At 35.2% G+C, this 14,605-nt stretch overlaps 2 protein-coding genes across 2 annotated transcripts; both read right to left on the reverse strand.

Annotated features, from left to right (window-relative positions):
• Positions 1 to 5,682: 5,682 nt before the first annotated feature.
• Positions 5,683 to 6,924, reverse strand: LOC133185504 (heat shock protein beta-1-like). Its single transcript, XM_061320781.1, has one exon. The coding sequence runs from the start codon at positions 6,865 to 6,867 to the stop codon at positions 6,169 to 6,171; it is 699 nt and encodes a 232-aa protein (XP_061176765.1). The 5' UTR covers positions 6,868 to 6,924; the 3' UTR covers positions 5,683 to 6,168.
• Positions 6,925 to 13,565: 6,641 nt separating this feature from the next.
• On the reverse strand, positions 13,566 to 14,555 carry LOC133185506 (alpha-crystallin B chain-like). Its single transcript, XM_061320782.1, has one exon. It carries the CDS (start codon positions 14,501 to 14,503, stop codon positions 13,775 to 13,777), a length of 729 nt encoding a protein of 242 aa, XP_061176766.1. The 5' UTR covers positions 14,504 to 14,555; the 3' UTR covers positions 13,566 to 13,774.
• Between the last annotated feature and the right edge of the window lie 50 nt (positions 14,556 to 14,605).

Below are 14,605 nucleotides of genomic sequence, written 5' to 3' on the forward strand. Positions count from 1 at the left end.
GAACTAAAATTATGGTCATAATTAACGTTCCGGGTTACAATTGCTGAGAGTATTTTCAAATATCATTGTTACTAGGTTGTTTCTTTTCCACTTTATTACGAAGTTAAAGTAGTCCGGAACCAAAATTATGGTCCTAATTAACGTTCCGGGTTACAATTGCTGAGAGTATTTTCAAATATTTTTGTTACTAAGTTGTTTCTTTTCCACTTTATTACAAATAAAAGATAAAGTAGCCCGGAACCAAAATTATGGTCATAATTAACGTTCCAGTTTACAATTGCTGTGTATTTTCAAACATCTTTTGTTACTAGGCTGTTTTTTTTTTTTTAACTTTATTACGAAGATAAAGTAGCCCGGAACCAAAATTCAAAGGCACTTGGAGTATGGACTCCCCCCCCCCCCCCTTTTCCATTTTTTTTCTTTTTAAATCTGGGGTCGTTTTCGACGGATACATATTTTTATGTATCAGTCGAAAACGGTATATTTAAAAACAGCATATAGAGACAAACGAGTTACATTATTGATAACATATAGTGCATATTAGAATACAAAAATAGGTAAAAGGTGACTCGACCCCAGATTTAAAAAGAAAAAAAAAATGGAAAAAGGGGGTTCATACCCCAAGTGCCTGTGCCAAAATTATAGTCATAATTAACGTTCTGGGTTACAATTGCTGAGAGTATTTTCAAATAGTTTTGTTACTAGATTGTTTCTTTTCCACTTTATTACGAAGATAAAGTAGCCCGGAACTAAAATTATGGTCATAATTAACGTTCCGGGTTACAATTGCTGAGAGTATTTTCAAATAGTTTTGTTACTAGGTTGTTTCTTTTCCACTTTATTACGAAGATAAAGTAGCCCGGAACCAAAATTATGGTCATAATTAACGTTCCGGGTTACAATTGCTGAGAGTATTTTCAAATATTTTTGTTACTAGGTTGTTTCTTTTCCACTTTATTACGAAGATAAAGTAGCCCGGAACCAAAATTATGGTCATAATTAACGTTCCGGGTTACAATTGCTGAGAGTATTTTCAAATATTTTTGTTACTAGGTTGTTTCTTTTCCACTTTATTACAAAGATAAAGTAGCCCGGAACTAAAATTATGGTCATAATTAACGTTCCGGGTTACAATTGCTGAGAGTATTTTCAAATATTTTTGTTACTAAGCTGTTTCTTTTCCACTTTATTACAAAGATAAAGTAGCCCGGAACCAAAATTATGGTCATAATTAACGTTCCGGGTTACAATTGCTGAGAGTATTTTCAGATATTTTTGTTACTAGGTTGTTTCTTTTCCACTTTATTACGAAGATAAAGTAGCCCGGAACCAAAATTATGGTCATAATTAACGTTCCGGGTTACAATTGCTGAGAGTATTTTCAGATATTTTTGTTACTAGGTTGTTTCTTTTCCACTTTATTACGAAGATAAAGTAGCCCGGAACCAAAATTATGGTCATAATTAACGTTCCGGGTTACAATTGCTGAGAGTATTTTCAGATATTTTTGTTACTAGGTTGTTTCTTTTCCACTTTATTACGAAGATAAAGTAGCCCGGAACCAAAATTATGGTCATAATTAACGTTCCGGGTTACAATTGCTGAGAGTATTTTCAAATATTTTTGTTACTAGGTTGTTTCTTTTCCATTTTATTACGAAGATAAAGTAGCCCGGAACCAAAATTATGGTCATAATTAACGTTCCGGGTTACAATTGCTGAGAGTATTTTCAAATATTTTTGTTACTAGGTTGTTTCTTTTCCACTTTATTACGAAGATAAAGTAGCCCGGAACCATAAATAATGTTCCCGGTTACAATTTCTGATATTATACTTTCATGTAAATTAGTTGAAATTGATTCGTCTAGAAACATTTGTTAAAAAAACACGATTACCCGCTGAAGGTGTATTCCTTGTGAAGTGACAAGACTTTCTCTAGAATACCAACAATTTTGACCTTCACCTTGGGGTTGAACTATTGAAAAAAATTAACTTTAACCTTGGCCATAACTTTTGACATTTGATGCTAGGGTTTTTATATTTCACATGTATATTTCATGTGACGGGTCCTTTCCCTGGGTATCATTGATTTTGATCTGTATCTGTACCCGGCCTTTGAGTTTGACCCACTTTTTAAAAACTCTAACCTTAGCCATATATGACTTTTGAACGGTTGGTTTTGGGGCTTTCATATTTCACAGGTATTTTCATTGATACAAGTCCTTTTTTGGAAACCAACATTTTGATCTCTTGACCTTGACCTTAGAGTTTAACTTGCACTTTAGAAACTTTACTCTTCACAAAAGACTGCCGTACGGGAGCATCGGTGTTTCACAAACGCATTTTGTTTTTTATTACTTCTCACTTTACCTAATGTGTTTACGTTAAAGCGTTTTTTTTAACTATTAATCTAAAACAATTCCAGTATTTAATGTGAGCATGTAACCCTGTCTTTGACACATAATCTTTCAATTTTAAGTCTTTTAAAAAGTTTATTATTATTTATTAATTGCTTTAGACATATATCTTATCGCATTTCAATAATAACAAACAATACCAAATACATGTAATACATTATGGCATTGTATGGTAGTTTTTATAGATTACACAATCGTCATATACATTGTATCATGATTTCATGGAGAATTACCATATCATATACGAAAAAACTTTCTCTCAACTTAAAAGCATAATGGATATATGTCCCAAAGTTACAGAGATCATGGACGTTGTGAGCACTTAATAATTGTACAAATTTGTATTAAACGACTTCTGTCAGTAATACTTCTTGACATATTTTTAAAGAAGCTTTTCAAAATGCAGGTCGTCAACCCCCCCCCCCCCCCCTTTTGAAATATTTCTAGATCCACGCATGTTCACTTTAACACATTCTACACATTCCACTCTCCCTAAGTATTTTATTATGTCGTCCTGTCTCATAATCAAGATTATAAGATGAAAGCCTTATTCGACTAACTTGAAATGGAGCTGTGCAGTTTTAAACTGACGAAAACTACGCGCCACATTTTTCGTTTCACGGGGGGAGGGGGATATTTTCCATTTTCCACTGCATTCTATAGCGGAAAACATGTTTTAACAGAATTACATAGTCTCTTTTTTTCCAAATAATTATTGTTTTGAAACTTCGTTTATTTATATATATCATTCAGATATGCCTTTTGAAAATTGAGGTAGGTGACAAAACAGTTCTGAATACATGGTATATAAATCTCGGCGTTTGACATTTTAGCGGGGGAAAATGGACGTTTTATAGTGAAAAATGTGACATTTAAGCGGAAATTAAAATACATATGGATATATACATACACTGGATATTATATCTATGCCTCTTCCGTTAGCCAGTCGGGCTAAGTTTTCTGCCCCCTGCGGGGGGAGGGGGTAGGATTTTGCGCAGACTTAACAATACTATTCATTTCTCAGGATTGTAAAATACAAATCTGTATCTGTATTACATTTCCTCTTCAGGGTTATTATTACCAATGCTGATACCTGCGCTTACCTGTATAAATAAAAATGAGTTGAGTTTTATTCAATAGTTTTTGCTGTGTCGTCGAAACCTTTGCTAGAGTCGGGAACTTAGAAATTTTAAAGTTCGTCATATTTTGCTGGCATTACATTGATTGTTTAAAAAAATAAATTTTAACCGAGAAAAAAAAATCCACAATTTTTTTTTATTGAATTATAACAGGAATTTGTTTTTCTTCACATTAAATGCTTTATAATTTTTCCGCTGAAATTAATGTCTATTCACACTTTTGCAGGTCCTTCGCCCACACATCTCCTATTATGTTCATTCATGTATTGTGATTTAATTATATACTTGGCTTTACAAAAACGCAATGGGTGTTTGAAAAAATATATATAAAGATATTAAAATATTATCCAATAATTTTTTTAATCGTAAATATAATTCATCTATTAGCATTACCAACTGATCAGGCTGCCCGTTGCCGAAAACTCATTTAAAATTTCGGAAATGACACAGCGATTCGCATGACCTCATATTGTATGGAGGAAGGGTGTCATAAAACAACATGATTGGGTAGGTCAATGTAAACAAGTTTCACACCTTCGCGTTCTTTTGTTTACAAAGAAACAACATAATTACATATAATTCCATGGAATGGATTATAGTATTGGTACATGTACATGTATTAAGACCCTATATTCGGGCTTCTTCTAAAGCGATATACGTTTAAAATCCTGCTGCATCGTACAACCCGTTAAAAGAAAGAAAAAAAACCCAAATTATTTGTAAATATTAATTATATATAAAGTTTTTAAAAGGGTGCTTGGATGCCCGGAACGTTTATTATGGCCGGAACCAAACTTACGCGGGCCGGAACGTTTATTATAGCCCGGAACCAATATTATAGGTATTTAGCGTTCCGGCCGGAACGCTAAGTTACCCGGAACGTAAATTATGCGACAGGGGTCCAAATTAATCCTCAATTACTGAAATGTCACAATATTGTTCCTATAGTTGTGCAAAATATCCTTCCTTCGAGGAATCTTAAATCTCTATACAAAGGAGCAATTTCAACGCTAAATAATGACCAAAACAAATCAATTTCTATATAAATGTATTCAATCTACATTTGACCAGCAATTCGTTGAAATGCAGTCTTTCCAAATTAAAAGGATGAAAAGCAGTTTCCAGAAAAAAGTGCAGACGTAATATTTGATATTCAATATTCCAGACCTGTTTACCCAAATTGTTGTCTCTCAGTATTTTTCATTAGATTTGTCAGTGAGATTTGGCATTTGCCCGTAAGATTTCACTTTTCATCGACTGTACATATATTACTAGAAAACAACTACATTTCTGATTACCAAAACATGGTTTAATAACCAAGTAAAACATCATGCACTGCTCTCTTTTGAGTGATTTCTGTCATTTTTTAAACCACCGCGTTTTGGCAACTTATATGTTTGAAAATTTTCTCTTCTTGAGCGATTAAAAAGCGTCAAACTGAGACAGATAACAAAAACTAATTGCTAAAATCCATATGAACGGACTTCCGAATTTTCGTTATAGCAAAACGTAAGACGTATTTTAGACTGAAAATCCGTACAAAATACGGCGAAATCGTAAGAGTAAACAGGTCTGATATTCTCTCTCTCTCTCATCTCACAGGAGGTTCCCGTGTTTCCTTGGATTTTTTTTCATCATAACATTTCGTCACAAAGGAGAAAAAGATAAAGAATAGATATTTGAAGGGGTTCAGCAAGAATTATGGCATTCGATTTTTATCGAGCCCCTTGAATGAAATATCGATTCTTTCTCGCATCCATTTGTTGGTGCAGAATTTGTCAAATGGTGTTTGGGTGCATGAAAAAAGTAAACCCCCTTCCCCCCAAAAATCACGTTTTACATCCCCTCCCGTATTACTTAAAATTTGCTTTTTATTGACTAAATTGAACTTCTACATAAACCATTAGATTGCATCTTGAACTTTCAGCTGTACATAACTCTGCAGCAATCCCTAATCATAGGAGCTATAAGCCTCGCAACACAGTCCTTTTCCTCCCACTAAAAATTGCAAAACACCATGTTGAACAAAATATTTCCATTTTTCCTTTCACATCGTTCTGGATCTGCAATGATGATTCTTTTTTTCTGTCATAAGCCTGCAGCTCAAGCGAGGAAATACAACCAAGATAATCAAAGTAATTTTATTACTGTCAATTGCAGGTAAAATAAGGAACCAAGCAGATACAAATAGGTTATTACAATACATATGTACATATACCTGCGACATACAGTGCGATCTGTTAATTGAACGTTGCATGTATATTAACATTCTGAATTAACATTTTCTAAGCACTAGCTATATAAACAATTAATACAAAAATGTTTCAAAATGAAAATGATAACTATAGTATTCTACTACATATATTTACAATAAAAAACAGTTGGGAAATATTATGCATGCGATCTAAATATAGATAACAAATATTAACTTGGTACATTTTTTTCACCATATGCATTCAACATAATCTTCTGGTCAACATAGAAGCACGTTTTCAGTCGTTTCTTTCACATCCACATACAGGGATACTCACATTGACATAAGCTAGGTTAACAAAAATGTTCAATTTGGTTATATTTCTATAACGAAGCACCTACCCAGCTGTCGAGGGCACATTACTTCTCAGCTTTAGGGGCCATGACCGCCACTCGTCCTTTGGGGTCCCGGACACACTTGATTTGCTTATAGTCCACGCCCTGTGGCACGATAAACTCACGCCTGTAAGACCGGGATATTTTCATCCCATTTTCCTCGCTCTGGTGATCTGCGGAGACTGACACGATGTTTCCACGTCGTTTGACCTTGACATCTGCGGGGTCAAACATTGACAAGTCCAGTTTGGTTTCAAACGGTTTCTTATTGCTCTCGACTAACTGCATGTCTTTTTCCTTACCATCTGTAATGGCTGGAACACTCTCTACTTTAAGTTCCACTTCCTCAGCTTCATTACGCAAGAGTGGCGCTTCAACAACGTACGTTCGGTCATTCATCATCCTTCCTTGAACTTTGGTCTGGTCAACGCCGTCTGGAATTTTGATGCACCGTTTCACCTCCCGCATCTCCCCGTTTTCGTCGTCTCCGCGGACGTGGCGAGCGTGAACTTTAACGTTGCCGTCCTCTACGCTCATTTTTACGTCTTCCGGTCTGAAGTTATCCAAGTAAAAAGCATGGCTCCATTTAGCCGGTACATCTCTGACGGTGCCAAGTAGCTCATCGTTCAGCACGCTAGAGATCAGGCTCCTGAAAGGTGTAGCAGGGGCATAGACAGACGGGTAAAATGGATTGAAGTCATACGTAATAGGTATCAAAGCCATTGCGCCCCTTCGTAATTTATTTCTGCTCTATAGCGTATTTTCTTTGTCTGGGTTGTTTGTAATATTGATTTGATACAGTGGTCGGCGCATTTATATATAAAACAGCGCAACATAGTTCTAGAAAAACCTGGAATTTGTCGTATATACGCCGCGCAATTTTGATACTAGTATTTTGTTTACTTATTACGTAACATGAAAGGTTCGATAAAGTTCTAGAATCAGCCTGATTGGTAAAAATACATTTACCCAAAAAATTACAGATCGGTAAAAAAAAATAATTGTTTTGGCTTTTGAATCATTGTAGCCTATATACTAAAACTATTCATATAAATATTTTTTAGATTGATTACAAATTATATTGTTTACATACGGTGGCTGATACGGGACATATTTTTTTGAATGCAAAAGGTTATAAAGAAAAAAGCAAATCTATTCAATTCACCTGGGCAAAACGGGGAGAAAAGTTCAATTTTTTGTCAAGTCCTATTTATATGAACTGCTAAACATTGCTTGTTAATCAGAAAATTCTTATTTTACAATCTAATCATAATTTGATCTTTGATCCGCTTATGCAAGGTGTAGCGATCTAGTTGGAGCGGATCAAAGATCTAATTTTAATTAGATTGCTTATTTGATGAATTTTCCATTTAAAAGGGTTTAAAATGCGATACCTAATACATTTTTATACCCCCTCCTCTGCTTGAAAAAGGGGGTTATAGTGTCATTAGTGATGGATGCATGTACGTCCGTCCGTACATCCGTCCGTTACACTTGAGGGTAGCCTTCCCTTATCCGCAACTCCTCCTATACCACTGAATAAAATTTATTGAAAACTTTCACTGAACCTTGATTATATGTATAGTTTGGGTTGCGGCCTGAGTAGGTCAGTTGGAAGAGCACCTGATAAGTGATGCAGGGGCCCGGTCCAGCCATACATTTTCTCCTTTCCTGTTACATACCTTTCGGTGGGACACATAATAGCAAAGCATGGACTTTGCCATTCTTTTTATAATATTGCAGTACCCATCTCTTATTCGCACTCCTCCTATACCACTGATTACAGTGCCATTGTGACCTATTTTACTTTTCGGTTGGAATATATTTGGTGGTTTCCCCTAGCAAAACATTGACTTTGTTATTATACTTGATAAAGGAGTGCATTTTGTTAATGCAACTGAGTCCTCCTTAACCCCAGAATGAAATTCAAAGGGACTTTGAAAGAATTTCATTTATGTACTGCTATAAGAAATGCACGTTGCCACGTTGCCATTACAAGGTATACTCATGCATATGGGAGCTGGGGAAGTGTAACATTTTGTGAGCTCAGTGATCACACTTGAAGGTACGTGTCTGCAATAGGTTTCACTGAAACAATTTGACTTTATGGAGAAAAAAGGACACAACCATTCCCTAAAAAATTAGGGCTGGGACGATACAACATTTTTATATCGATACGTATCACGATATTTGAGCCACGATACGATATGTATCACGATATGTTGAATTAGTTATAAAATGTTTTTTTTTTTGGTATTGAAATGAACAAAACGTTTCTTCACAAATAAGAATAATTAATTTAAAAAAGTTGTATATCTGTTGTAAAACAAAATCATTTTTCACAAGTGGTGTTTATTATTATGTATTTCATATTCATACTTATATTTTGCATATTTATTTTATATATTTACATGTAACCCAAAATGTTAAGTAAACAAAGAAAAATAAACAAGTCAGAAATTTTTTTGCGATATTTCGATATTTCTTCATACATATCGATATGCGTATCATCCTCACATTGAATCGATATTATCGATATCTCGATATATCGTCCCAGCCCTAAAATAATCTATATGACTGAACACCATAATTTTCATAAATATATACATGTACAATAAATATCATGTCCGAAAGAACCACAGGTACTTGGGTCTTGGTTTATATCAATAAGGTACATACATATTTATAAACCAAGACCCAAGTACCTGTGGAAAGAACCAGGATGCTGGGGGTAGGGGGGGGGGCAATAATTTTGCTAATACATGTGTATACTTTACAATATAAAAAAGGTTATTTTCAGCTGCGTCCCTCAATAATTTTGCCAGTATATACCATATACAATATAAAACAAGTTTAGAATGATGCAAAGCATAAAATCGACCGAAAAAATATTTAAGCATTGCTACAACGCAAAATAACGACTCATAAAAAAAGTAACTGAGATTATTATATTTTGCGTTACTACATTTTGCGTCAAGAATAACGAATGATATACACTATTTTTTAGGTCTTGATATCTAGGGCCTGGGCCTTTCCAAATGGGAAAAATAGCTTCATTTTCTTGATATTGGAAAAAAACATTTCATACAAGAAAAATAGGGGGGGGGGGGGCATTAAAGTATAATTGGACTCCTTCTAGTTTCAATTTGGCCAAGGCTTATCTTATCTAAATAAGCAGAGGCAAAAAGTTTACTTAACAAATTTAGGATAAGATTGGAATCTGTGGGACATTTGGGGGGGGGGGATTTATGAACAATAAGGCTATCCTGCTTTGATTTTTTTCATTGTTAGGGAATTTTAAAGCAAAAACTGGGAGACATACTAGTACCTGCTTATTAGCATTGGTGACTCATTTCGCTCCTCCCTACAGACCTTAAAAACTTTTAAGATTATTATGTTTTGTATCATCACATTTTGCCTCGAGAATAACTTAGAATGTAATAACGCAAAATGTAATGATACACTTTTTGGATACATGTAATTACATTTTTAGTTACTATTACTACATTTTGCGTTGGAATTAACGCAGAATACAAAACTGATAAAAGGTTATAATCCCTTTAAGTTTTTATGTCCACAAATAATGCATTTTTCATAGATAGTGAGAATATATATTGCTGCATGTCAGTAAAGTTTTCTTAATGCAAAAATTACTCCCCTATCCAAAATATTCATACATTTCCTGTCGATATAAATTTTGCATTGATCTCGAAGCAAAGTTAATTTTAACAAAATGTCATATAAAATCCTTGTAAGTTTCCTTAAAATAATGATAACCATATTTTCTCACTTCTGAAAGTTTCTTGTTTTGAATCATTGTTCTTATATCTCAATTTTAATTTTTTTTTATTTATTTATTTAATTTATTTATTTATTTTTTTTTTTTACAGAAATCGAATAAAGTATTATTTTATCTTCAACTTATTTGTTTAAGCATTTCTGTTATATTTTATTGTAAATTCTTTAAATTGTTGCTCTGGGGAATTGGTTTCTTCCTGAATTTTGAGGGGTAAATTTTTACATCTAATTATACAAATGACTATTTCAATTGGTGTTAGTACAATCTGTGTAAATTGTACACAGACTGTCAGGAAGACAAATGTGAATATATTTATAGTATTTGACAGTATTCTGTTATAATTATTCTTTAAAGAGCATCACATGGCACGTTAAGCTCATGAAATGATACATTATTCCCTCACTTTTAACCCAGAATTCTACAGTGATGGATTTTTTTACTAGTGGTAAAGTTGTAGTGAACTTTAATAATGATAAAAAACAGCCTTGAAAAAGAAAGTGACGAGTGGAGATCTCCTGAAAAAAGAATCAGTCTGAAGAATTTCTTGGATTCAACAAGTGAAAAACAAGAAAATTTCTAAAGGAATATTCATTTTATTAGGGTTTTGAGATTAAATGCAAATTTCTCAACACTAATCTATCCATTTCTCGCATCAATTTTCTTTTACATCTTCTGAAGAAATGTCATTCATAAATTCACAGAAGTCCCCGTCTGCGTTTATGTTTCTTATCTGTCAGTCAAGATCACAGGTTCCCGAGTAACACGACTATACATGCATAATTTCGCGTTATAAAGCGAAAGTTTCGCGTTCATTCGCGGAAGTTACGCGTTATAACGCGAAGTTACGTGTTTATTTGCGAAAGTTTCGCGTTATAACTCGAAAAAAAATTTTCCGTACGAAAATGAGCTCAATGGATTTTCGTACTTCTGTGTTCCTGGAGGAAAAAAAAATATTTTACAAAACAAAAAACGGAGCATTTTTTCCCCAAATGTATCCTGAAAAAAAAAATCATCGAAACTTCCCAATCTGATTAAAATCAGATCCTTTGATCCGCTCACATAGATCGCTACTTGTGTAGCGATCTATGTGAGCGGATCAAAGGATCTGATTTTAATCAGATTGAGAAACTTCCAATCAAGTAACTGACATCTCATAAATTTGGTCATTCTTGAATAATGAGTGCATTCAAGAATATTATTTCAAGATATTTTCAGTCTATACCACGGAAATCAAGCGTCTTCGAAGATGTAAGCTGTCTAACGTAATTTAGGTATAACAGTTAAAAATAACCTTCATATGTATCAAATGCAAATTAATTAACTGCATGTCCCATATTTAGTACCTTTTCTGGACAGTTACACCATTATTACAATATTACATGCATTGTGACCTTTTAAAGTATCTTTTTATGTTCCTATTGAAAAGGGGGCATACATTGCTTTGCACCAATATACCAAGTGTTGTCTGATCATTATCTTGAAAACCCTTTGCCAGACAGACATCAAACTTAGTACACTGGTACTCTCTGAAGAGATGTTCCTTCTTGGTTTTGAAGTCACAAGGTCAAAGGAAAAGGGTCAAAACACTCCAGATGTAGAAAGATTTTGTCCATTCTTTCTTGAGAACCATTCACTTGACTGACATCAAACTTTATTAGTTTCCCTCAAGAAGTAAATGGCCCCTATTGATTTTGAAGCCACAAGGTCCGAGTCAAACTGACATGGGATTTTTAAATTGAGAACCGTTTGCTCAACAGACATCAAACATGGTACACTTGTTCCCACGTCAGAGGAGTAAATGATCACAGTAGATTTCGAGGTCAAGAGGTCAAAATTCACACTACTGGTTCGGTCTCAAGGGGTGTTTTCAATGCAACTAGGTCTCACCTTGTAAACAGGTTCTGCCAGGAGTCCACGTTCATGTGACCCTAGTGTAATGCTTTGGAAACTGAGTGACAGTGGTGAAAGGCAAGACTCCGGCGCTTAAATAAGTGGAATCTGTGACTAGGGGAAGGAAAACCCCAACAGAAAACCACTGATTCTCCGAGTCCAGTGGGGGGGGGGGGTCTGCATGGCTAATCACCAGGGCAGAGTATGGAAACCCAGAAAACACTGGGGGCCTTATGTGCCGGCGGGCACAAAGAGAATAGGTGAAGTGTGGTCAAGAGACGAATTTGCTTGATATCGTACTGGTCTTGGTACACTGTATCCCCTGAAGGAGACTGATGACCTGTATTTGCATGGTTTTGAAGTCACAAGATAAAAGGTCAAGGGCCAAATTGGACATAGCAAGTTACTGAACATTCAATATTCTGATGAGAACCCTTTTCTTGACATGAAAGTTAGTGTACCCCTTACCCCCTTTTTTTAGACTGAAGTACATGACCACTGTAGATTTTGAGGTCACGGGATCAAACTACTCCAGACACATACATAGGAGATTGTTTGTTCAATGTCTTGAGAACCATTTGCTTGACAGACGTCTTAGTACATTGAATTCTTCTTAAGGCATTGACAAATTGACAATTTATAAAAATTATACTTTGTTAAAACAAATGTGAATAATTTGTTAAAACAAATTAATAATTTATTATAAATTATTCATTTGTTTTAACAAAGTATTCATTTGTTCAATTGATAATTTGTTGCAACAGATTGATAATTTGTTTTAACAAATTGATGATTGATTGCAACAAATTGACAATTTGTTACAACAAATTAGTAATTAGTACAAGATACTGCTTCAGTCCCAATACACTTTCGTAGATACTTAAGAACCTTTTGGTTGACAGACATCACACTTCTAAGAATATAAATAGAAGTTTTATCCCCCCCCCCCCGATAATTTTCAAATTTAAAGCTGGGGGTTGGACAGTGTACATCCTGCATCTGCAATATAAAAAAAAATACCTAAACCAAATGCAAGATGTCCCATTTTCATTACATTATTAGTCATTTCATTTCTTCTCGTATTACCAAATAATTTAATTTTGTTTGTATTCTAGCCTTTGATTGGTTAATATCCAAAAAGGAACACAAATTATTTCTGTATAACCTGGTTTGGTATGGGGACACACCCCCCTGACAACCAGCTGAATCGTCTGTATCCATGCAATCCTCTCATCTCCAGTCCTCGGGATTCATGGAAAATTCCAGATTTAATAAATTTACCTTTAGCTTCAAACAGTAACTCGGATCTTACCACATGTAAACAAAAAACATGGCTGCTAGGACCATGTATCAGTTTTTACCTCCCCTTGCTTCCCATCACTTCCGTTACTAGGGTTGTATTATTGAGCAGCAAATTTGAACTAATAAAAAGCAACGAAATTTTACACCCACAGTTGTTTAATGATTTTAGAATTAAATTATAAGGAACGACTCTAATTCTTGGCCAAATTATTCGAGTATAACCTGGTTTGGGTCAGTTTACGCTGTTTTATAATCCGCTTCGCCGATTATAAAGCGTAAACTGACCCAAACCAGGTTATACTCGAATAATTTGGCCAAGAATTAGAGTCATTCCTAAAACAATTCAATTACCAAACACTACTTTTTTTCAATTCGGGGATTTTACCATATCAATTCAATCTGCCTGCCTAAACTTTTAAAATACAAGGCATTTCTTGGTTTCACATATTTATTATAACAAGGAAAAAAAGAAATACAAAACAGTTATCTGTACAAAATGGCACAAATTGGGACCAGATGACATCTATCTGATGAACATTTATATGATTATCATTATGCAGATTCGTAATGGAACGACATATCATTTATAAAGTCAATATCTAACGTTCACAAACGTTTGCACAGTCCACACAAACGCACTCACTTTTTGTCAGCTCTGGGGGCCAGAACAGCCAAATGGCCCTTGGGATCTCGGACACACTTGATATGTTTGTAGTCCACGCCCTCTGGTACGGTGAACTCGCGTCGGAATGAACGAGACACTTTCATGCCGTCCTCCTCACGTTGATGGTCAGCGGCGACGGAAACAACGTTCCCACGTCGTTTGACGGTGATGTGGTCAGGCTCAAACACGGACAGATCTACTTTGGTCTCGAATGGTTTCTTATTGCTCTCGACTAACTGCATATCTTTTTCCTTACCGTCTGTAATGGCTGGAACATTCTCGACCTCAACTTCCATTTCCTCCTCGTCGTCATTAGCTAGAATGGGCGCCTCCACGCAGTAAGTATTATCATTCATCATTTTGCAGTGAACTTTGCTCTGGTCAACTCCATCCGGAATTTTAATGCATCTTTTTGTTTCACGTACCTCGCCGTTTTGGTCATCCCCACGGACGTGTCGTGCATGGACTCTTACAAATCCGTCCTCGACGTTCACTTTCACTTCCTCGGGGCTAAAGTTGTCCAAGTGGAAAGTTTGCCTCCATGTTGACGGCACATTTCTCCTGCGGGGTGCTAGCTGACCCTGAGGTGGCATCAAACCCAATTCATCATTTAGCATGCTAGACAGCAAGCTTCGGATTGGCGTTGCTGATGCATAGTATGGTGTGAATGGGCTGTAGTCGTAGTATACAGGTAACAGTGACATCGTTCCTCTTTCTCTTCTGAAATTCTTTGTACTTCTCTTCTCTCTCGAGCTGGACTAGTATGCTCATTATGCATGCCGACAAGCTTATATATGGAGAGCAAG

The sequence above is a fragment of the Saccostrea echinata genome, unplaced genomic scaffold, assembly GCF_033153115.1.
Source record: "Saccostrea echinata isolate AGI-Se365-2 ecotype Australia unplaced genomic scaffold, CSIRO_AGI_Sech_v1 ptg000012l, whole genome shotgun sequence".
Classification (NCBI taxonomy): domain Eukaryota; kingdom Metazoa; phylum Mollusca; class Bivalvia; order Ostreida; family Ostreidae; genus Saccostrea; species Saccostrea echinata.